At 41.9% G+C, this 25298-nt stretch overlaps 1 protein-coding gene across 1 annotated transcript in view; it reads left to right on the plus strand.

The window, feature by feature from the left end:
* Nucleotides 1-408: 408 nt before the first annotated feature.
* The window catches only part of LOC126236548 (uncharacterized), a 74021-nt gene continuing 49131 nt past the window's right edge, over nucleotides 409-25298 (plus strand). Inside the window, exon 1 of the mRNA XM_049945948.1 lies at nucleotides 409-446. Within this exon, the coding sequence (XP_049801905.1) occupies nucleotides 435-446 (12 nt within the window). The 5' untranslated portion in view covers nucleotides 409-434. The remainder of the gene's footprint in view (nucleotides 447-25298) is intronic.

The following is a 25298-nucleotide window of genomic DNA, read 5'->3' on the forward strand; positions in this document are numbered from 1 at the left end:
GCCACTTCAGCGACAGTATAAGCTGCAATGAAACACACTTTATCTACAGTTTTAAAATATTGTGCCCTCGAACAGTGTACAGTACATACACTGAACGAGGGACGCAGTGGTAAAGCGCTGGACTGGCAATTGGGAGGAACGGGATTAAACGTGATATATTGAGGCAACGATGCCACATGCGTGGATGAGAAAATGATGCGTGTGTGTGCCCTGGTCTGGTAATTTCCGAAAGGCGGCCACAGCCAGGGGGAAAGAAAGTGGCGCCGTCAGCGATCGTGGGCGGCATTACAGCACGGGCGGCGGGCGGTCCATCGCGAGCTCTTGTGCAAGAACTGCATCTCCCACGCAGGCGGTGGGCGCGGTGGGTCACCAAACCGCGGGACCTGCGCACCTCTTCCGCCTCGGCCGCTATCAGTCTACAGACGGCCGCCACCATGGACGTTCGGGTGAGTACGCGCGACTGGACCGACACGGGGCCGCTTGCTAACGTCGTCGACTGTGCAAACGATGAAAACTTCTAACATTTCAACCTCCTGGAGCAAATTAACGAACCTCGTCTCAGAATTGTAATAGCGCCCAACATCTTCAGTAATTTACTTGATGTATTCGAATGCGCTTTATTTTTTCCCCTCTATAGCTTCTCTAATATGACAAACGTTATTCCCTGATGCCTTATAACATGTCCTATCGTCCTGTCCCTCCTTCTTCCCAGTGTTTTTAATATATTACTTTCTCCGCCAATTGCGAGGAGAACCTCCTCAAGGCTTACCTTACCAGTCATTCTACTTTTTGAATATCTATCTATAGCACCACATCTGAAACATTTCGAGTCTCTTCTTCTTCGCTTTACCTAATCTGCTCCTAACGTAAATTCACAGACATTTCTCCCTCAGATTATGGTCGATGTTTGGTACTAGAACAGTTTTCTTGGTTAGGAATGCCTTCTTTACATATACTAGTCTGCTCATTATCTCCTCTTTGCTTCGTCGCCCCGTGCGTTACTTTGCTGCGTGGGTAGCAGATTTGCTTTCAAGCCATATTCTGTAATTATTATACTGTCGAGTCCATTCAACACGTCCTGTAATTCTTCTCCACTTACGCTGATGGTACCAATGTCATCAGCGAATCTTACCATTGATAACCTTTCACCCAGAATTTTAATCCCACTCTTGAACCTTTCTTTCATTTCCGTCTTTGCTTCTTCGATATGAGCTTGAACAACAGGAACGAGAAACCCTTGTCTTACATACTTTCTAATCCGAGTACTTCGTTCTTGCTCTTCCATTCCACTTGTTTCCTCTTGGTTCTTGTACATACTTTATACTATCTGTCTTTCCCTAAAGCTTAATCCCATTTTTGTCAGAATTTCGAACTTCTTGCAACGTTTGTACAACCCTATCAACGTGTTTTGATTTTTCTTAAGTATTGCTTTCATTATCAATCATAAGTCACAATTGCCTCTCTCTGGTGTACTCACCCATCTGAAAGACAAATTGAGCGTCATCTAACAAATTCTCAATTTTCTTCTCCATTCTTCTGTATACCTTTATTGCTTATACCGACAAAATCCTCATCCTACAGCATCTCTTTTCTGGTACTGGGAGAGATTTTTTACGTTAGGTTGTGTAGAACTGTTTGTTTGTTACACGAATTCGTGTTACTCGGCGACCGTTTTTTATGTGAGTAATACACAGAATTAATCAGTAGCATATTCTTCTCCTTTACCTCCATTGAAATAGATTTTCCATCCCACTATTGAAGAAATTTTATGATTTTTTAGTCCTCAGTACAAATTTGGGATTAATCTTCAATTTGCGGAACATTGTTTGGTGACAGGTTAGAAGAAGTCAAAGTCCGAAAATGCAAGCATGCGAATGATTCCAATCGCCTCTTCGGAAAGTTCCTGGATAGCTACGTTCAGTGACATGTGCACGTGTATTATCGTGTTGCTGCTTCACGTGCTCCAGTATTTTCGACATTACTTTTCAGTTGAATTTTTTGTTACCAAGCCAAAGTATTGGAAACGTTTTGGGACTGTGAGGTGCAATCCTATAGCAAGTCGCATACAAGACCATTTTCAAAGCACTGTTCAAAACACAAAGTCCTTGTAAAGTAGACGTGAGAGCAGACACTGAATGACTTCAGAGAAGCAGTGCGAGGATCAGCTCAGAAGATCAATACTGAAGAGTAAGAGACATTCTCAGGGAACTTAAATGAAAATTTTGATAGAAGAGAGCTTTTATTTCCGCGAGACAGTGTTGGGTAAATTTTAAACACCGGTATTCGAGGACGACTGTGCAAATGTCTACTGCCTCTTTCGTGAATCACAAGCAGAGATCGTGAGGACAAGATAAGTTACATTAGAACGTGCAATGATAGTCATTCCTCCCTGTCCACAAGGGAATGAAATAGGGATGGCAGTCGATATATAGTTACGAAGACCCCCTCCCTCCCCGTGCCCCCTTCACTCACTTGACATCGAAATAAGTGTCCAAGGAATAGAAAAGCAACTGGAATCACTCAACAGAGGAAAGTCCACTGGACCTGACGGGATACCAATTCGATTCTACACAGAGTACGCGAAAGAACTTGCCCCCCTTCTAACAGCCGTCTACCGCAAGTCTCTAGAGGAACGCAGGGTTCCAAATGATTGGAAAAGAGCACAGGTAGTCCCAGGGTCGTCGAGCAGATGCGCAAAACTATAGACCTATATCTCTGACGTCGATCTGTTGTAGAATTTTAGAACAGGTTTTTTGCTCGCGTATCATGTCGTTTTTGGAAACCCAGAATCTGCTATGTAGGAATCAACATGGATTCCGGAAACAGCGATCGTGTGAGACCCAACTCGCTTTATTTGTTCATGAGACCCAGAAAATATTAGATACAGGCTCCCAGGTAGATGCTATTTTTCTTGACTTCCGGAAGGCGTTCGATACAGTTCCGCACTGTCGCCTGATAAACAAAGTAAGAGCCTACGGAATATCAGACCAGCTGCGTGGCTGGATTGAAGAGTTTTTAGCAAACAGAACACAGCATGTTGTTATCAATGGAGAGATGTCTATAGACGTTAAAGTAACCTCTGGCGTGCCACAGGGGAGTGTCATGGGACCATTGCTTTTCACAATATATATAAATGACCTAGTAGATAGTGTCGGAAGTTCCATGCGGCTTTTCGCGGATGATGCTGTAGTATACAGAGAAGTTGCAGCATTAGAAAATTGTAGCGAAATGCAGGAAGATCTGCAGCGGATAGGCACTTGGTGCAGGGAGTGGCAACTGTCCCTTAACATAGACAAATGTAATGTATTGCGAATACATAGAAAGAAGGATCCTTTATTGAATGATTATATGATAGCGGAACAAACACTGGTAGCAGTTACTTCTGTGAAATATCCGGGAGTGTGCGTGCGGAGCGATTTGAAGTGGAATAATCATATAAAATTAATTGTTGGTAAGGCGGGTACCAGGTTGAGATTCATTGGGAGAGTGCTTAGAAAATGTAGTCCATCAACAAAGGAGGTGGCTTACAAAACACTCGTTCGACCTATACTTGAGTATTGCTCATCAGTGTGGGATCCGTACCAGATCGGGTTGACGGAGGAGGTCGAGAAGATCCAAAGAAGAGCGGCGCGTTTCGTCACAGGTTTATTTGGTAACCGTGATAGCATTACGGAGATGTTTAATAAACTCAAGTGGCAGACTCTGAAAGAGAGGCGCTGTGCATCGCGGTGTAGCTTGCTCGCCAGGTTTCGAGAGGGTGCGTTTCTGGATGAGGTATCGAATATATTGCTTCCCCCTACTTATACCTCCCGAGGAGATCACGAATGTAAAATTAGAGAGATTAGAGCGCGCACGGAGGCTTTCAGACAGTCGTTCTTCCCGCGACTGGAACAGGAAAGGGAGGTAATGACAGTGACACGTAAAGTGCCCTCCGCCACACACCGTTGGGTGGCTTGCGGAGTATAAATGTAGATGTAGATGTACAGTATCTGATGCTGTGGATATACACTCTAAGAGAAAGAAAATGACGCACCACGAAGGGATTATCCGAATGGGACGGAAGTAGCTAGATGTGATGTACATGTACAGAAACACTTACAGCACAGCGATACGTTGACGATATTCTACGCTCCCTTTTGTTGCCCTTAAATGGCTTACATTTAAGCAAGATAATGCCAACCCGTACACCGCTAGAGTTTCTACTGCTTGTCCTCATGCTTGCCAAACCCTGCCTTGGACAGCAAGGGGTCGCTGGATATCTCCCCAATTGAGAACGTTTTCAACATTATCGACTGGGCCATCCAATCAGTTCGGGGTTTTGAGAATCTCACGCTCCAATTGGACAGATTTTGGCACGATGTGCCTCAGGAGAACATCCAACAACTCTGTCAATCAATGCAAGGCCGATTAACTGCTTGCATAAGGCTTATTGGTGGACCAAAGCGTTATAGGCTTGCTCAATTTGTGAAGCTCTTTCTCTTGAATAATGCATCCAATTTCCTCTTGTACACAAGTAATTTTTATCGTTTATAGTCGCAGAATTACGACACCTACTTTGTTTTCTTCTAATGCGACTATATACTTTTTCTGTGGTATTTGAAAGAAACGTCAAAGAGAACTTTACCTGTATAACAAGTATGGATGGGACTTGATCAAATAATAAGATAACACCGCTACAAAACAGGAGAAGACGTTCCACAAAGGTCTGCCTTATTATGTAAGCAACCATGTAACACAGGTTCTGCTCGTGTGTTTGTTATCACGGATGTCATACCAAGTGCTCAAAATGTTGACCTTGAGCAATGCTACACGCTGTAAAGTGATTCTGAAGAAACAATACTGCACGTTCAATTTCATGTGGAGTTAATGGCAGCACAGGCCAGTGTTATATGGTGTTTCATGATGTTTGGAATGGTCGATGTTTCCTAATAGAAGTGACTGTGCAGACCATTTTGCGTTTCCTGAACGATCGTTCCAATGCTCTCCAAATGTTTTCTATGAGGGACTGTCATTACACGTACGGAATGGGAGGAACACCTGTCACGTTGCTACCACACTGACCCCCCTGCGTCCAGTGGGATGTCATGCAATAACTGCGGCAGCAGCATTTCTTAGAAATTCGATATACTTGAGTGTATTTAGATTTCCATCAATAAAATAAGGAGCAATGGTGAGGGTCTTAAGAAACACGCGCCAATCGTTGATATACCAAAATCGTTGTTTATATCCACTTCTTTGAGTCGGCGCGGGTTTTCAACTGACGATTAATAAATATTTCGAAGTTTGACGTCTCAATCCTCCTTCCTTAAACAAAATTTTGCATAGGTATGCCACATCACTTTGCACTTCTCGTAATTAACATTCATAGAACTGTAATCAGTTTTGGAAGACATTGCCACAAAGCTGCAGATGCAGTGGTATGTGAAGAGGATGAAATGCTTTGGAATGCAGCTTTTGCAGAACACTCGTTTGGTTCATCCCCCTCGGACTTCCGAGGTGCCTGTTAGTGACATTTTCAGTGTGTGTTACTGCTGCTAAAATGTTATTTTCATTTCTTTCAGAAGCGACTCCTCTTTTTCCTTGGTGTGATTTACTCTCTACACTTCCATTTTATAGAACTCTTTTTATAATGTTTTCAAAGACAGAGCGTGGATTCCTTTCAGCATTCAACCGTACCACGACTCTAATAGTTTGGTGACTTTCGCCTTAAACGATATTCACTTTTTCGACTAACATACACATTGTGAATGTCTCAGTAGAAATTCCTACAACAGCAAAACACAGACTGACTGGCTTCAAAAACAAAGGTAACACAAGAACCATACCTGAGTTGTAAAAGGACATACATTTTGTGGAATCTCCTCTCCTGTTAGCTGGAAAATGGTTTGCGACGCAGTTATCTTGATACTATTTAATCACGTTCCGTATATGTGATGTCGTTCAAATTCTCCTAGAAGCTTCTTTTGAATCCCACAGAAAAAGTATGCAGTTCCGTTAGAAAAAAACTAAGCCCATCTCGCAATTCGGCGTCTACAAACGATAAAAATTACTTTGCCAACATCGGGAACTTTGCCATACTGTCCGCTATAATTTGGCGAAAACCGCATCTCGATATATTTATTCATTCTGGGTATATTTAGGGTTGCCTGTCTTAGCTGCTTCAGAGGGTGATTCAGCTACACCTTCAAAAGCCTCATGAAATTTTCATATTCTCTCACTTGCTGTTTTTCATACAAAAAATGAATGGGACCGTTTGTAGGAAACTTAATGTAGTTAAATTTTGCACTGGGATACGGTTTTCGAGTAATTCAAGTCAAATTTACAAAAATTACCTTCAAGCGCACGTTCACCTCCACACTCGTCTCTCACATGTTGTGGCACTCGCTCTTACCACTGTACAAAAATTTCCATCTACACGAACTATTCCCAGTATTCTAACTTTTTGGGCTCTATTGATTGGACTGTTACATCACCAGCGTACTCGGCTATATCGTTAACATTATCAATTTACACTAGTGGGCATTAAAATTGCTACACCACAAAGATGACGTGCTACAAATGCGAAATTTAACCGACAGCAAGAAGCTGCTGTGGTATGCAAATGATTAGCTTTTCAGAGCATTCACGCAAGGTTGGCGCCGGTGGTGATACTTACAACGTGCTGATATGAGGAAAGTTTCCAACCGCTTTCTCATACACAAACAGCAGTTGACCGGCGTTGCCTGGTGAAACGTTGTTGCGATGCCTCGTGTAAGGATGAGAAATACGTACCATCACGTTTCCGACTTTGATAAAGGTCGGATTGTAGCCTATAGCGATTGCGGTTTATCGTATCGCGACAGTGCTGCTCGCGTTGGTCGAGATCCAATGACTGTTAGCAGAATATGGACTCAGTGGGTTCAGGAGGGTAATACGGAACGCCGTGCTGGATCCCAAAGGCCTCGTATTACCAGCAATCGAGATGACGGGCATCTTATCCGCATGGCTGTAACGGATTGTGCAGCCACATCTCGATCCCTGAGTCAACAGATGGGGACGTTTGCAAGACACCACCTGCACGAACAGTTCGACGACGTTTGTAGCAGCATCGACTATCGGCTCGGAGACCATGGCTGCGGTTACCATTGATGCTGCATTACAGACAGGAGCGCCTGCGATGGTGTACTCAACGACGAACCTGGGTGCACGATTGGTAAAACGTCATTTTTTCGGATGAATCCAGGTTCTGTTTACAGCGTCATGATGGTCGCATCCGTGTTTGGCGACATCGCGGTGAACGTACATTGGAAGCGTGTATTCGTCATCGCCATACTGGCGTATCACCCGGTGTGATGGTATGGGGTGCCATTGGTTACACGTCTCAGTCACCTCTTGTTCGCATTGACGGCACTTTGAACAGTGAACGTTACATTTCAGATGTATTACAACCCGTGACTCTACCCATCATTCGATCCCTGCGGAACCCTACATTTCAGCAGGATAATGCATCACATAACTAATGAGGAGGTACTGAATAGGATTGGGGAGAAGAGGAGTTTGTGGCACAACTTGACCAGAAGAAGGGATCGGTTGGTAGGACATGTTCTGAGGCATCAAGGGATCACCAATTTAGTATTGGAGGGCAGCGTGGAGGGTAAAAATCGTAGGGGGACACCAAGAGATGAATACACTAAGCAGATTCAGAACGATGTAGGTTGCAGTAGGTACTGGGAGATGAAGAAGCTTGCACAGGATAGAGTAGCATGGAGAGCTGCATCAAACCAGTCTCAGGACTGAAGACCACAACAACAACAACAATGCACGACCACATGTTACAGGTCCTGTACGGGCCTTCCTGGATACAGAAAGTGTTCGACTGCTGACCTGGTCAGCACATTCTCCAGATCTCTCACCAACTGAAAACGTCTGGTCAATGGTGGCCGAGCAACTGGCTCGTCACAATACGCCAGTCACTACTCTTGATGAACTGTGGTATCGTGTTGAAGCTGCATCGGCAGCTCTACCTGTACACGCCATCGAAGCTCTGTTTGACTCAATGCTCAGCCGTATCAAGGTCGTTATTACGGCCAGAGGTGGTTGTTCTGGGTACTGATTTCTCAGGATCTATGCACCCAAATTGCGTGAAAATGTAATCACCTGTCAGTTCTAGTACAATATATTTGTCCAATGAATACCAGTTTATCATCTGCATTTCTTCTTGGTGTAGCAATTTTAATGGCCAGTAGTGTAATCGTGACCATTAGGGTAATGAAAGAAAAACGACTTTTGTAAACGTTATGCTAAAACTAACTGCGTTGACAATACGACCCAAACTTAATCCTTATAAGCACAGGATTCGTAATGAGAATGCCTGACGAATACAACGATGTAATTGTTTATTTTGTGCTTCTAAAGTTCACAAAGTTTTTAGGCCAAATTCCCACAAACGTCAATTTTACAATTTTTAATTGCTCGACTAAGCCGGTGGTGAAATAAGACCAGTCAAAGAAGACCAAAAAAGGGCGAATGTGGGAAAAATTCCTGCAGAAAATCCTGACCAGTTGGGACTGAGTGTGGGAATTTGGGTATATTTGAAGGTCGCGTTTTTCTTGAACAACTAGAAAATATGGCCTCCAGCGAAAATATATCCCAGTATAAAATTTAACTACATGAAATTTCCTACAAAAAGTTCCTATTCATTTTTTCTATACGACTAACAGTTTATGCATGCCTAACGAGAAATACGAAAATCTCGTGCATGGTATTTGAAGGTTTTGCAGGTTCCACATATCGTATCGGAGGGGCCTTCATAAAAAACTCTTTTGTTACAGAAATTGTCCAGCTATAGATCGCTTTGAACCTAAGACTTTGGTAATCGTTTTCTTCTTATTTTTCCACAACTTCTTCATGTGTTGGCTGACGGCCTGCCTCTATTCATTTCACGACACCATTTCTAGATTCTAGTTTTTGTTGTTGGTTAGGAAATTTTGGCGTTGATAGTAGCCTGAAATTTTCCCTGCCCTTTATGGCGTTCCCCGTGAGGTTAAAATGTTCTCCAATCCTTTCTTGTCTATTCTAGCCGTCCTGTGGAGTTTTTTAATTTGGAAATGAAATTAAAAATTTTCTTCATTAGTATATTGTCATTGCTTCTGTCAATATGACCATAAAACTTGAATCTCCTCTTCCTTGTTGTGGTTGTGATTGTTTCTGTGTTTCTATACATGTATTTTTTTCTCCTCCTCGCACAGTTGTTATCTTTGTGTCCCTTCTTTGTATGCCTAAGTCTGCCTGGTTAGCTGAGTGGTAATAGCCGGCACGGTAGCTCAGCGTGTTCGGTCAGAAGGTTAGCTGCCCTCTGCAATAAAAAAACTGAGTTAATGGATCAACAAAGAACTGAAACTGGCGTCTTTCGACGTCCGCTTAGAGCAGATACAACGAACGAAAACAAAATGAGATTAAAAAAAAGCGTGTTCGGTCAGAGCGCTAGGTACCCTTTATAATAAAAAAACTGAGCGAACGGATCATCGACAAACTGAATGGGTGTCATTGGACGTCCACCCTGAACAAATTCAACGAACAATATAGAACAATTATTAAAAAAAAAGTGGTAACGTGCTTGCCTACCACGCTTCTGGCCTGGGTTCGATTCCCGGTCGGGTTAGAGATTTTGTCCGCCCGTGGACTGAGTGTTGTGTTGTCCTCATCATCATTTCATGATCACCGACGCACAAGTCGCCAGTTGTGGCGTCATCTGAAATAAGACTTGCACCCGGCGGCCGAACTTCCTCGGACGGGACCTCCCAGCCATCAATGCCCCACAGTCATTACATTTATGGTTGTAAAATTTTTCTGAGTATTTTCCTTTCTTTCTTTTCCAGCTCCTCTTCACCTCTTTCATTCAGTGTTAAGCATTCACATCCGTATAATGCTTCTGATTTAATTACTGATTCGTAGTGTTTAATTTTTGTTTGATAATTCCATTTTCTTCGATCTTTCTGTACATGTTGTTATCTAGTCCATTTAATTGTATCAGTTTCCTCAAATACTTACACTTACCATTATTTTTATTTTCACATGTAGTGTTTGTGTATATTTTCCTCTGTTGTGTTTATGTTGATGTATTCCGTTTTCTCATACGATATTTGTAATCCGGTTTTAGCTGCAGTTTACCTTAGTATCTGCTTCGTTCTTAGAAATTATCAAAATATCGTCAGCAAAAGCGAGACTTTACACGTCAACCTTCCTCTTCCTTGTCCTGGATGGATTCCTTCGATGTTTTTCTCTTTTATTTCTTTATTTCACTTTTTCATAATCTTGTCTAGCTCCAGATTGCAGAGAATCTGTGAGATTCCATCGCCCTTCCGAACACCTATGTTAATTCTGAAGAGTTCATAAGCTTCTTCTAGTAATTTAATTTTTGAAGTTGAGTGTGTGAATGTCTGTTCGACTAATTGTCTAGTGGTTTTATCGATATGTGCCTCTTCCAACGTCAGAAATACTGTCTGCCTGTCTACAGAATCGAAGGCTTTTTTGAAATCAGTGAATGTAACGCGCGTGTTAAGGTTCTGCATTGTTCTGATCCTGATGATTGTTTTCAAGTAAAAAATTTGTCATGGACACGATCTATTTATTTCTGAACCGCGCCTTGGACAATAGTGTGTCCTGCTTCGTTTTCTGTCATTGTCGGAGCCTGTCCTACTCCCTTCAAATATAGAACTTTGGATATAATTTTTTAGCAGCAGTAACACACACTGAAAATGTCACTAACAGGCACCTCGGAAGTACGAGGGGGATCAACCAAACGAGTGTTCTGCAAAAGCTGCATTCCAAAGAATTTCATCCCAAGTAGAAACATGTCTCGGTACAGCCGGCCGCGGTGGTCGAGCGGTTCTAGGCGCTTCAGTCCGGAACCGCGTGACTGCTCCGGTCGCAGGTTCGAATCCTGGCTCGGGCATGGATGTGTGTGATGTCCTTAGGTTAGTTAGGTTTAAGTAGTTCTAAGTTCTAGGGGACTGATGACCTCAGATGTCGAGTCTCATAGTGCTCAGAGCCATTTGAGCCATGTCTCGGTAATTGTCGGAGCCTGTCCTACTCCCTTCAAATATAGAGTATGAATTATGGCGTGTTTCCAATCGCCCAGAATTTTTCGTTTCTCCCAGTAATTTTTAATAATCTCATAAATGGTTTCAGCTGCCCACTTCCCTCCCAGTCTCCAAGTCACAGCTAATATGCTACCTTCATCTGGCGCTCTATTGTTTTTCACATGGCCAATGTATTGTTTAGTTTGATATAGTGGAAGTGGTTCTGAAGGTGGGTTTTCATTTTGAGGCTGAAAATTAGTCGTTGTGTTGGTTCCTCGAAGTTTAGAAGGGCTCTGAAGTATTTTGCTTGTAACTAACGGTTGTCTTTATTGTTGGTAATCAGTTTCCTTGTTGCATCTTTAAAGTGAAGTCTCACCGGCTTTAGCCCTGTTATTTCTCCTTTGAAAACTTTCAGAAGTCCCTAATGTTCTTCTCTCTGAAATTTGTATCCATTTCCACTAATCAATTTTTCACAGTTCCGTTTCTACGTTCGAATAGTTTTTTATGTCTATTTTCTGATCTCGGCGAACGTGTTCCAGTATCTTTCCTTTTTAAAGGAGTTTCATTTCGTCCAAGCTCTTAGTCTACGCTCTATCGCTATGAATTCCACCATCCATGTTTCCTTCTTCTTCGTGGTTGCTCTCGTTCCAACACCGTTTGTGTAATTTATTCTCTGATCTCATTCCAATTTTTCATCTTCTTGGGGTGAAGCTTTTTAACGAATTCGTCCCTGTTGTCTGGCAGAAATTTTGTGGGAATTCTATGCTATTTTTAATTTTGGAGTTTGGTTCTTATGTTGAAATTTGGCTTTGATTTCTGTTTGAAAGTGGTCCGAATCTATGCCTGGTTCTCTACTGACCAGTACGTTCATGATTTATCTACGGTTGGTTGGCCATTGTCACATGATCCACGTGAGATGAACCCACATGTGTACTAGGAGAAGACCAAGCCCTGTTTCTCCTTGTTAATTATCTGAAAAAGGTTGACATTAGCTTTAAGTCGAATTGTCTGCAGAAGTTTGTGAATCTTTCTTTATTCTTAATGGCGCGCTTGTGTGCAGGAAAATTTCCTACTATTGCCTTGTATCTCTTTCGTCTGCCGATCAGTGCGCTGAAGTCTCTTACAACTAGTTTTATGGGGTACTGTGGTATTTTTTATGACTAATTTCGTAGTGTTCCCAGAATTGTTCGACTTCTTCCGGACTTTTTCTCTTACCGTTGTTGATGGGTGTATGTGGATTTATGATGGAATAGCCCTTGTTTGCTGAGATAAGCGAGAGAAGTAATATTCGCTCCGACTGGGAAGCAAAATTTGCCATTGATTCTAATTGGTTTCGTTGGACCAAGAAAGCTGTTCCAAGCATAGTGACTTTCTGTTTATTATTTATGGCTAGTCTTCAGTTAAAAATCCTGTAGCCCAATGATTCAAATGTTTTTTCATCTCCATATCTGGTTTCCTGAAGTTCTAGCATGATTATGTTACGTCTGTTAAATACACTCGCGATTGTTCAAGTTTCTCAGTCTTTCATAAAATGTTGATATTCAATGTGCGCTGCAGAATTTTTTCCTTAGGCCGAATGCAAGAAGTTGCAGGAAGATCCGAATCTTCCTCACATGATATCTTAGGCCCTCCAGAGTCCGATGACCAAGTTGCATCACTGTTTCCATTGATGAAGGACTGTTTACCTAGAGGAGCGCTTTTTCATTTAGTGTTTACCATCATGCCTTGCTTGAAAGTAAATTAGGAAAGGGTGTTACATCTGTTATCGAATCACCAAACTGATCTTAACAGGCCGCCAAATGTGGGGACAGACACCTTTCATAGACGACCACTTTTGTGACAGACGCTACTGATTTTTTAAGTCGCCGCCAACATGTAGACAGAAGCTGACCGCATAGAAGCTTGTTGCGCCAGACGCGACGTGAATTTTTGTTCTGCCTGGTGGGTGGCCTTTTCTGCTAGATCCGCCGTACTGAATTCCATCCTCTCTGTCTTTAATATCGTTGAGGAGAAACTGACACATCGGCCTTCTCTGACGTTGACAATAGTATCTCAGAAGTCAGTGGAGCTTCGTACGCGTACAAGTCATCGGCGGGTATGTAAAAGATTATACCTGCAATCCTCTGTGACAGTGGAACAGCCACCAGGGTGCATTAGTGTTGTTCGTGTTTAGCGTTGTCACAAGGCCTGGTAGCGTATACAGGGTGTTTCAGGACCGCAACGAAAGTCTTTGACGAATGATAGGTCGCAGAAAGAAGATCACTTTCTATCAAGGAACATATATAGTCTTAAATGCGTTCTTAAGGTTGTAATAACGAAAAACTACTGACAGACATTACCGTTTATTATTATTAAACATATTGTGACTAATTTACATCAGTGTTTCAAAAAGTTCGCCCTGTGCCTCAGTACATGCTGCACGCTTTCGTATCAATGCCCGTACAACTCTGAAGAATACACCAGGATTCGCTCAGATTTGGCACAGTGCTTTTGACACGTCCCTAAAAAAGCAAATCAAAGGGCGTCAGGTCAGGCGAAAGCACGGGCCACGCCACTGGTTCTCCTCGTCCTATCCAGTGTTCCGCAAAATCGACAGTTAGCTGTGCTCGCACGTCGACGCCGAATTTTGCTGGCGCTCTATCGTGCTGGAACCAGAGGCCTCTACGCACAGCAAGCGGTAAATTGCCCAGCAGTTCCGGAAGTGTGGTCTACAGGAACTGTAAGTAAGCCGCTCCAATAGGTGCCAGTATCACAGGTCCTAAAACAGTGTTCCACAACCTTTATTAGACCATTACCCAGAGTGCAACGAAATCTTAGACCAGTGTTTCCCCAAGCTTTCTTAGACCATTATCCCTGAGTGCAACCAGATCTTAGACAGTACCCCCGCCTTCCACCTACTACCACTCCCCCCCCCCCCCCCCCTGCATCACCAACCTTAGCACCTAACTGAACATCAGAATGAAAAAGAACTTTCTTCGAAACTTTTATTTTAAAAAGAGTGAAAGATGAATGATATTTTGTTTTGTGGGTGTTTTATTAAGTTACAAACTAATGAGTCAATGAGACAATTGGTACAGTTTCTCTCTAACAATCATTTTTACATTTGAGTTGTTTTCAGTAAGAGCACATCTTAAATCATGCTCCAGATCCATTCAGGTAAATCAACAATATCATAATTCAGTCCTGGACTTTGCAATTACTTGTTTTTATTTTGATTGCTATCATAGACAAAAATCTATTTTCACATCTATAAATCTTGAATCCCACATTTCTTTTCCACGTTTCATGTGTTGTGTTCAGGTAGCGAGAGAGAGAGAGAGAGAATGATGAAGCAATTCCGAGTGCATTTCGAGTACTAACTACTTCTCCTTCTCAGATAAGAAAGCTGACTAGTAACATCGAAGGTAGGCACTTGTTACAAAACATTCTTTCCCTGCACTACTACTTTCCCTAGTGTCACTTGCTTCACCTGAACCTCCATTTAAAATCAACGAAGTTAAAATGTGTGCACTATACCTACTTTTCGTAAATAATTGGATTGCTGGAGTCCTTAATTCTGAATTAACAGAAATTGGAAGATTTCGGACTGTTAACGCTTTGTGTCTGTCTACTCTAATAATTATTATTAATAATATTAATACTGTGTACAGCGCTATAATAGCCTCATATAGGATGTAGAGGAATGGCCAATATTCAGGGATATGATAGGAATGATCATTCGAAGCAGAAAAGTCTACTAAACATGAGGTGTGCCGTAAGAACTATAACCACTTCTTCATCTTCGATACTGAGGAAGAAATATCTATACATGTTTTGGGAGGAGACAGTATGGACCAAAATATGAAAAAATTGTTTAGTACACGTGAGCTCTAGAATGCATAACTTAAGCACTATGGGCACTTGTTCACCAGGAGAGATGTGTTCACACTGGCAAAGATGAGCCAGTGTCATAGCTCATAAGGTATACATTTTACAGCCCGTGTTTAGTGAACTTTTTTTTTCTTTTTGCTCCATACTACCACCTCTCAAAATATGGAAAGCAAAGAGCTTGCAATTCAAGAGATGTGTTTCACAGCATCGAAGATGAAGAAGTGCTGATAGCTCTTAAGGTATAGATTTTAGAGCCTCTGTTTACTACATTTTGTTTCAAACGATTGTTCCTGTCATATCCCTAAATATTGACCATTCCTCCTGCCACACCCTGGATACTGTTATCGTGTAGTCAGTTAGTTTATTTATCTCTAAGTGAGCAATGAAGCAATTTCCTGTCTACTGCAGAAACTATCTACAACGTGGAGAAGACATTTTCATGAGATAATGCATTTGTTATATATATGTCTCACTTTTACCATGATCAATGATTGGTACAAAGCACGAAGTATGTGCGTAGTAGCTGGACTATGTGAGAAACCTGTAATCTCCACAATTCTAGTAATTGAGAAAAAATAATTATTGATAACTTTTTTTTAAGGGTCATCAGTCTTCTGACTGGTTTGATGCGGCCCGCCACGAATTCCTCTCCTCGTCAGCCTCTTCATCCCAGAGAAGCACTTGCAAACTACGTCCTCAGTTATTTGCTGGATGCATTGAAAACTTACATAGTCAATATTAATCTTACAAAATTGTGGTAGTAGTAAAGATCCTTTAAAAATAATTTAGTTTCATTACTGAATCACAATCAAATCCTTTTGTTTTTACCCATTAGAAAATTTCATATGCCCCTCAGACAGTAATTACCAGTAGGTTGCGAATCACTGTCCTAGCAGATGATTATCCACGATTCCCGCCCACAGGTTTACGAAGAACTTTCATTGGTGCACTCTTATCAGTAACCGCATGCGGGATCTCATAGCCCCAGTTGTGCCCGTTGCTGCTGTCAAAGTCCGCGTCACGTCTAAAAAAGGCCTTTTATGTAAATAAAACATGTGTGTGGATTGCATCATTCTCTCTTTAGTGGACAAACTACTGTACAAACTGCGTACATTGTCGATAATTAACTGGTCCTGAAACGCACACCCTTAGAAGATGGCACGCATGTAGGTTGTACTCCTGCAATACTACCCACACAGACACGTTACCTCTTCTTGTAGCATGGGCTATAGCACGCAACTACTTGAAAGTTCACTGCTAAATCTATAGATCGCTTCATTCTGGAAATCTAGTGTTCTTGCGTCACGTCTGCTACCACCAATATACTGAAGGCGCAGACTCCTTGTTTCTCGTCAGCGTCCAAGAACTGCAGCAAAGGTACTGTGATGTAGGTGTCTTTGTTGTTAGGGAACCGATTTTCGTAGGTACGGAGAGCAGCTCTTTCATCCCCCACCCCCCCTCCCCCCACCCCATCCTCACCGTAACACATAATCACGTTAGTGAGTTCATCAAATCCGTAATCCGTATTTCACTGAGCACTAACAGCAAGAAACCTGAATTCATGACTTCTAAGCTGCATGACAATGAAGATACACTTTTACAACAACACGAGCTGAATGCAGCAGGTGAGACACACGCCACTGAAGATACAGTATTACAACACAGTCTGCGTGGCAAAACTGGTGCGAATCCACAGATTAGAAAGCTCACTCGGAGCGGCGCAGCTGGTCGCTAGGTGGCGGTGCGCATCATGACCATACATGTTATTCATAAACTACAGACCAAACCGTAAACAGGGTGAATCACCTAAAACTTGGACCGTAAGTATTGCGGAAATGGAAAGTGCTATTGGTGTTGAAACATCCCCTTAGAAAAATTAAGAATGACTGAGGTGGTAAACCTCTTACGTTACTTGATTTTCAAACAGCTGAGCAAAACTGAACATACTCATTTTTCTCTTTACTTATTCTGATCATCACTAAACTGACACGCGATATTTTTTTAGCGCAGCGCAATCTGACTTTCAATAATCCCTACAAAAGAATAGCCCTGACTAACAATACCCTATACCTTTCATGAATCACTTACCTCACAAAAATCTTCCTTACTCGTACTACTGCAATACAGCGAGCGCCAATACTGCCAGCTAAATAAAGATTCTAACTACTGAAGGCACTAACTACTTACAGGCATAGTTAGCAAATGAAAGATTTTGGTAGAGAACAAACAATGTATTTACCTTAATAGTGTTCAAAAATCATAACATATATATCAGTTCATGACATATAGTCTTAGAAATTTCCTTTTTCTGACGGACACACGTCCAGATCGTCCGCTCTCAAAATTCTGCCATCTCTCTCCCGACATCCATCACTGCTGGCGGCTCACCTCCAACTGCACAACGGTACGCACTGTTCACATCCAACTGCCCAACACTACAATACCGAATATTCCAACAATGCAAACCAGCCACAGACTGCACACAGCACAGCCAGTGATTTTCATACAGAGCGCTACGTGGCGTTACCAACATAAAAACTTAAACAGCCTACTTACAGAGTGTGGCTTCTACAGAATGGGTTGGTAATCTGGGGCACATATTGTTAGCCAATAAACAGATTGTAATAATACCTAGAAAGTGCACTTTGTGTAAAACATACAATTTTTTTAAATAGAACAATGCCTGTTGACATTAACATGCTAATCCTAGGGTAAATTAGAATGTAATTGGTGTTTGTTGCAGGATTCTACTACTATTCGTTTACGAGATATCGTATTTTGGAAAGTTTCTACACCCACACTTGTGCCACTCAACCTGCGTAGTTGGTAGGTACGATGTTGTTACGTTTTCTTACAGTGCGCTTGTTTACTTTGAATGTATTGCGACTTGTTGGTCAGTTAGTGTGTTACAGTCCAAGCGATACGTCGTGAGTCGGCTATGGGGTTTACCAATGCACAAAAATCCGACATGCTCATGAACTACGGAGAATATAGGAAGAATACAGTTTGTTCCTGTACGGTATATGAGGCAAGACATCCAAATAGGGGATCTCGGGAATTATTTATTAACCTCTTCAACCAGATACGTGAAAGTGGTAGAGTAAAACCTCGACAACGTAACAGAAGGAGACAAGTGACGACAGGAAAGAGGAAATTAATGTTCTTGCTGCTGTTGCAGTTGATCCGCACGTTAGCATAGTCAGGCAAGTGTCATACACATTATCCATCGACATAGGTTCGATCTGTATCGCATCCCCCTCCAAGAAGAGCTGCATGGAAACGATTATGAAAATCGTGTTAACTTCTGTACATAGGCATTAAGACAGGATACTCCTGAAGTATCATATATCTTGTTTAGTGCTGAAGCCACATTTACTAATCATTGCCAGGTAAACCGCCGAAATATGCATTATTGGACTGTTGACAAACCCCGTTGGCTTCGTCAGATGGAACGTCAGCGTCCATGGAGTGTAAAAGTTGGTGTGGGATACTGAACCGTCACCTCATAGACTCGTTTATCATAGATGAAACACTGAATGTGAACAAATGTAGCAGCCTCCTAACAGACCATCATCCACGGATGCTAGAAGACATTCCTCTACAGACTAGGAGAAACCTGTGGTTCTAATACGATGGTTGTCTAACTGATAGTGCACGAAGTACTACAGCAATTGTTCCAGATCGTTGGACAGGACGCAGAGGACCAGTACCTTGGCTGGCTCGTTCCCCAGATTTGACACCTGTAGACTTTTTTCTGTGGGTAAAGATGAAAGACTCTGTCTGCAAGGACATACAAACTACACCCGATGATATGCAAGTACGTATTACTGCAGCCTGCTCGGAGACCTCCGCTGGAACGCTAGCACGCGTGCAGCAGTCGTTCCATACCAGACTGGAAGCGTGTATTGCCTCCGACAGTGATCATTGTCTCGTTACTGGCCAGACTCCACATAACTAGAGTTGATTTTTAGTGTGTGGTAGCACAGGTATTGTACAAGTGTCGGTTTGGAAACTCTTCGAAATACTATATATAGTAAACAAGTCGCACTGGAATCCTGCAACAAACACCACTGACATTTTAATTTACTCTACTTTTAGTTTGTTAATGTCAATAGGCATTGTTCCATTTTAAAAAATGCATGTTTTCACAAAAAATACATTTTTAAGTATTATTACAATCGGTTAATGGCAAACAGTACGAGCCTCAGACTACCAGTCCCTTCCATGAAAACCGCACATAGTCAGCACTTTCCACTGCTGCAATATTTGCGGTGTAAGTTTTGCGTGATTCACACTGTATTTTTCTTAACAAAAAATGGCTAGCTCTGTGATCTATCATCCCTCAGAGTTCGTCGGTGAGGTCGTGAAACATCGTGTGTAAGGGACATGAACAGAATCAAATGGTGAATGATCACTGTGAAGAACATGGAGACGTGTAGTCTTGTGAGACAACGTTTCGGCACCTGACAGAATTTGAAAGCGATTTCGTTGTAGTTCTCCATTTGGCCACCCATTCGAATCGTTAATATTCATATTTGTGGGACATTCGGATGTGACAGTAACCCGATATTGGAGTGCATGTGAAGGTGGGATCAAGCATACTCTTCATCAAGATTCCGGTCGACTTCTTCTGACTAGCATAAGAGAGGATAGCCGTATTGTGCACAGAGCACATCATAACCCCTTGACGCCTATGCCTAACATTCGAGAACAAGTAATTGACTCCTTTCAACATTCCGTGCTATCCCACACCGTTGGTCGAAGATATGCAGCGACCAGATTAAGGAATTACCGTCCCATGCGTAAGCTACAAATAGTATCACAACACAAACAGCTGTGCTGGAGAGTTGCCGTTATGCTGAGCACATACTGCTGACGAATGGACTCGCAATGCTTTCAGTGATGAATCATGTTTCTTTACTACCCAGGGTGACCATTGTTGGCGGGTATTTTGGCGACCTGGGGAGGGGTGCCACTCATCTAATGTTTTGGACAGGCACAGCGGTGTTGTAACTGACGTCACGGTGTGGGAAGCCGACAGGCATGACGGCTGGAACTCTGAGAGGACAACGGTGTCGCAGTTCTCGTATTTAATGGGTTTTAAAATAATTGGGTTTAATTGATAACTGTTCCAGCCTTCCATTCCCGAGCGCTTCGCAAATAATATCGTTGTGTTGCGGGTGGGCCGTTAATGAAATAGAGGCCTAACATAAAATTCCCCGATAATTCGCAACAGAATATTACAAAAACGTTTTCTTGTGGCCCTGAATGTGCATCTACTGTCAACTTACATGTAATTACTACCATGGCTGCAGTTCAAAAGCCAAACACCAATATCACTTTCAAAGAGTAATAAATTCTCTTTACTACGAAACATTCATTAAACAACAAGAAAACCGGATTATAGCGTAAATTAGTAAATTAATCATCACATCTACACATTGTCACTCAAATACTGTACTTCTGTGAAGTCTTGTATTCGAACAATACTTGTGACATATAGCCGGCCGGTGTGGCCGAGCGGTTCTAGGCGCTTCAGTCTGGAACCACGCGACTACTACGGTCGCAGGTTCGAATCCTGCCTCGGGCATGGATGTGTGTGATGTCCTTAGGTTAGTAAGGTTTAAGTAGTTCTAAGTTTTAGGGGACTGATGACCTCAGATGTTAACCCCCATAGTGTTCAGAGCCATTTGAACCATTTGTGACATATATTCTGAAATAATAAATACACTCAATGCGCCTCCTGATCCCCATCTCAGTATTAATAACGTTTTGTCAGTCTCACAAGAATACAATACTATGACACACTGAAATGTTACTCATGAGTTCCTTGTTTGAACAGCTAGCTTCTGTACTCTCTTCGCGGTTGGGCCGATTGTCAGATTGCCGCTTACTGAGCTCGATACAACATGTGCTGCACCATCCCGGACGTCAACTCTGCCCCATTGCCGGTATTCAGGATATAAAGCACCAGTTATAACAGTCGTGGGCCAGCTTCCCTCAGGAGAGGACACAACGGCTTAATGACACGCTTTCCAACCGAAGCACGTCATACTGATAAGTGGGCTCTTATTGCTAAGTTTTCTGTGAAACTATCCAGATTTTGTAATCACTAACATCACATACCGTCTCAACCAGTGAAGTTTCATTTTGTTTCCCCCTGCACTTCTAGGTGCTTCACTCTTTTTTTGCCAGGCGGTCTTTATCCGTTGTGGTTACGGGTGAGGGCGAACACAGTAAAGACACATTTACTCTTATTTTCTTTGCACGCGGTGTATTCCAGTTAACAGCGAAAACTGATACAGGTGAAAGTATACGTAATCGGAAAACATACATCCTCAAACAAGCCGTTTACGAAATGAATGCGAGTGCGTGGTTATCGAGCCGTCACTAACTTCAGAGTGAATTATTGTCCTAGATAGTACAATTATTTTCGAAATTTAAGCTTTTGGATTAAGTCCCCACATAACTGGAGTCTAATTACGGTCATGGCTTTGCTCGGGGCTCAGCTGGGTCAAATGGCTCTGAGCACTATGGGATTTAACATCTGAGTCATCAGTCCCCTAGAACTTAGAACTACTTAAACCTAACTAACTTAAGGACGTCACACACATCCATGCCCGAGGCCGGTTTCGAACCTGCGAACGTAGCAGCTACGCGGTTCCGGACTGAAGCGCCTAGAACCGCTCGGCCACAGCGGCCAGCTCTGCTCGGGGAATGTGGTTCATGCTCATATATTATTGCAGGCTTTCTCTGCATATTTCAGCTATGAAATCTTCTCGGGTTATCAGCCGAGTGGACTCGTCGTCTTGTCGCAACGTTTCAATGGATTTCTTATCCATCATCTTCAGGCGAAGTCACGGATATGGATACGGAATCCACTGGCTAATATTGTGCTCGAGAAACGTCTATGACAGCGCCATGGTCTTTTTCTTTATCTGGATCGGTTTATTATCAGCTCGTTGGTATAGGGATGACCTTTTGTGTTCCAGTACGTAGCTGGACAAAAGTGTTCATAGGTTAGGCAGTGGATAGAATGCAGTGAGGTAAGTTCATTAACCGAATCTCACGACTAAGTCATGTCAAACTTGTAATTACCTTCTGTGTCTCAGATCCAGCGTGAGGCCTCGAAGTTGTCACTTTGTCGGTCATTCTTCCTCAGGGCGCCCGAGAATCCTCCACAGGGAAAAAAAAAAAAACTGAAGTTCTGTGGCAACAATTAAAACCTTAACGAAATATATCTAAACACAGCTGAGGCATTACGGGTCTAATACATCGTTTATCTTTGAACCACGTGGCTATTCGAAGCATGGGATACTTCTTTCCAAGATATAAACACGATTCCAAAATTTTAGCAACTCTTGTCGATGATTCGCACTGATTGCTCACTTTTCATCTTACCGCTCGCATTTTAGTCTTTCAAGCGATATATACAGCAACCGTTAGCTCACATCAACTTTCCAAAAAAAAATTTATTTATTTGTGCATCACGTTGCATTCTCTTTTGAAGTCCTCATGGATCAGTACCACAATTTTTTATCAGTAAAAAACTAAATTTTTAATAGGGGGTTCGAGATTGTGTTTTTTATTCCAGTTTCCGTCTAGACTGCACTTTCAGTTCATATAATTCAACTTACATAGGATACTGTAGGATACAGCCATTATCATGTAGTGTGAACATATGAAGAATTTTGAGGTATGTAATTTCATTTGCGTTATCTGAGAACGGCTGTACGCCGAAACATGTTCTGTAATCGTAATAAAAAAAGTTAAAGATGCAGTATAAACGGAAGTAAGTGTTAATGGTTTTTTTGCATGTTGTGGTTTTTAATTTTTTCGCAATCGACTTAGTGGTTTTCGTGGTCAGTTATTAATACAATATTGCTAGACCGTGTAAAGGATTAAAGGTTTGAGTCGCCAATGCGTACAACAACTTGTAATCAGATTTCGTAAATCATTAAAAGCTAATGAAGGTAGTTGCTATGATTGATCATGCAAATTTGCATATTGGCTACTACAATGGCGGCCGATCAGTTGCATCAAGACTTCCATGTCTTCTCGGCTCACACTAATGCTGAAACAGATCAATACCGGTTGGGACAAAGTAGATGCAATAAGAACATTGCAGAGTTTAACTGATATAATGACACAGAATCTCTACATTAAAATATCGCATCTCCTAACAAAGCGTGCGCCTACATCGCAAGCTAAGACAGAAAAGAGTGCGTGACACAAGATCCATCGCTAAAGAAACTAGAATCATTTGTTTCAACAGACATTAGATCGCATTTGAAGTGTCACAAATTACGTTTACATAATTTTCTTACTACGTCGCGCGTTCCAACTGCGGCGCGATAGGTTATTCAATTAATTTCGAAAAAGGGGTATCACACGATACATGATATATAATTAGAATTAAGTAAGCTAAAGTTGCAATCTAGACCGGTAATTGGCATAAAGATTAGCAAAACTGTTATGTAAAACCTTTTCTGTCAAACTGGCATGACACAAATGTCTGCTTGTGTATAATGTATAGCGCCAATAACATTAAGCCACCAAAAATCTCACAAAACAAAATTAATGCACGGGAAGAGCCATGTGAATACAGTATATAACAGAAATGTACTCAGCATGTATAATATACGAATTGCGGCATGTATTTGTTGATATAGAACAAACGAGATCCTTAGTACGAGAGCTTTAAAATGATGGTCAATACTCTATTTCGTTGTTAGGAAGAGCTAAGCCTTATGGTGTGTCTGAATCAGTTATGGAGCCGAAAACACTTACACAACATTTAGGGAAAAGGAATTTCTTCCTACCCCAGTGTTAAGCCCAGGTGGTACTTATTTCTGTCGATCTGTGCTTTTCCTGCAGCTACAACGTCACATTGACTTAAGGGGATTTGTGTCGTCTGTGGCGTGCGCAACTGCTTTCTGTGTGTTTTATGATGGTGAAGAACCCGTTTATCTTTCTCTAAAATGTATGTGGTGGAGCGCAGTCACCAAAGTCAGATTGGCCGGCGTACCAGGCCACCCGTTGTTAATCTGGCACACAGGTTCCATTCCAGCCTTATTATTTACCCGACGCCAAAGCTGATCGTTTAGTGACTGTTTGTTCGGGAGAATGATTACAGAGTTAAATGTTCAACATTTTCGACCATGGTAACTAGCTATATACGAAACTTGATCAGCAAATAATAGAAATTGAGGTATTGTGTACTTTTTCGGAGTTTCCACGTTTGTTTCCTATTTTTCTGAACGTTGTCAGGTTAATCGAACGAACGGGAGGATAAAAATATAGGATACTCCTGGTACTGCTACGAATTTTAGATTTGGTTCTCGTGAAACACCTAACTCATATTCAAGAGTAAAAATTAGAAAATATAACTTTCTTCATTATCTATCAACTCACAGAAAGTATAAGGGAAGTACTCTAGTGTAATAACCGCGGCGGATTTCACATGAAGACAGGGGAACACTCAAGCTCGTGTAAAATTATACATTTCTCTCTTTCTTCCTGTTTTGATTTGTGACAAGATCGATCTAAAAAACTGATTCAATAGAACGCCTGAAACTGTATGTTGGAGGAATAGAAAGGACACTATAGTGTGACAAAACTGCATTGTGTGTAATGAAACTATTACATTACTAGAAAGAATTATTAGAACAAATTATACATGCCAACAGGAAATGAGACAGATTTAAGGAGTTAAATTCCACCATAAAAGTAAAATTTTGTTGTTGAATCTCGTAACAGATTCCAACAATACTGTTTGACGGATGTTTACTTGACAACAGAATTTTCAAAAGTTTTGGGAAGACAACACATACGTTAAGAAATATTCCCCGTATTGAGAAACTCAGCTCCACTGTCTTTACATAACTTTAGATTCATCATAACATTCCGTCTACCACATACATACTGATCGTGGAATCCTGTTAAAACGAGGCTTGCACTTCCTGTGCAGTCTCACATCGTGGAAGATTTCGTTACCGCAGATACTGAAACTAAGCACTTCAGTATATATTATTATAGTAATATAGATATAAAGGCCGCAAAGGCGTAGAAAAAGAACATCCGCGCAAATATTACGGACAGCTGATCGGTTGCGGATGGTTGTAACATTGACCCTTCATAACAGAAACTGATTCCACCACGTACTGTAGGAAGCGCTCGAATTTTCATAGAAGTAGGAGACAAGGTACGTACTAGTACAGTGGATGTGCAGATCCGGTTTCAGACAGAAAGGAGAACCAGGATCTAGTTAAACGACTTTCTCCTTGGTTGCCCTGCACTCGCTCGCAGAATGGCCCGGAAACACCCGCCAGAGACGCCTTAGGTGGAGGAGTGAGCTCTATCAATGCA

The sequence above is a fragment of the Schistocerca nitens genome, chromosome 1, assembly GCF_023898315.1.
Source record: "Schistocerca nitens isolate TAMUIC-IGC-003100 chromosome 1, iqSchNite1.1, whole genome shotgun sequence".
Taxonomy (NCBI): domain Eukaryota; kingdom Metazoa; phylum Arthropoda; class Insecta; order Orthoptera; family Acrididae; genus Schistocerca; species Schistocerca nitens.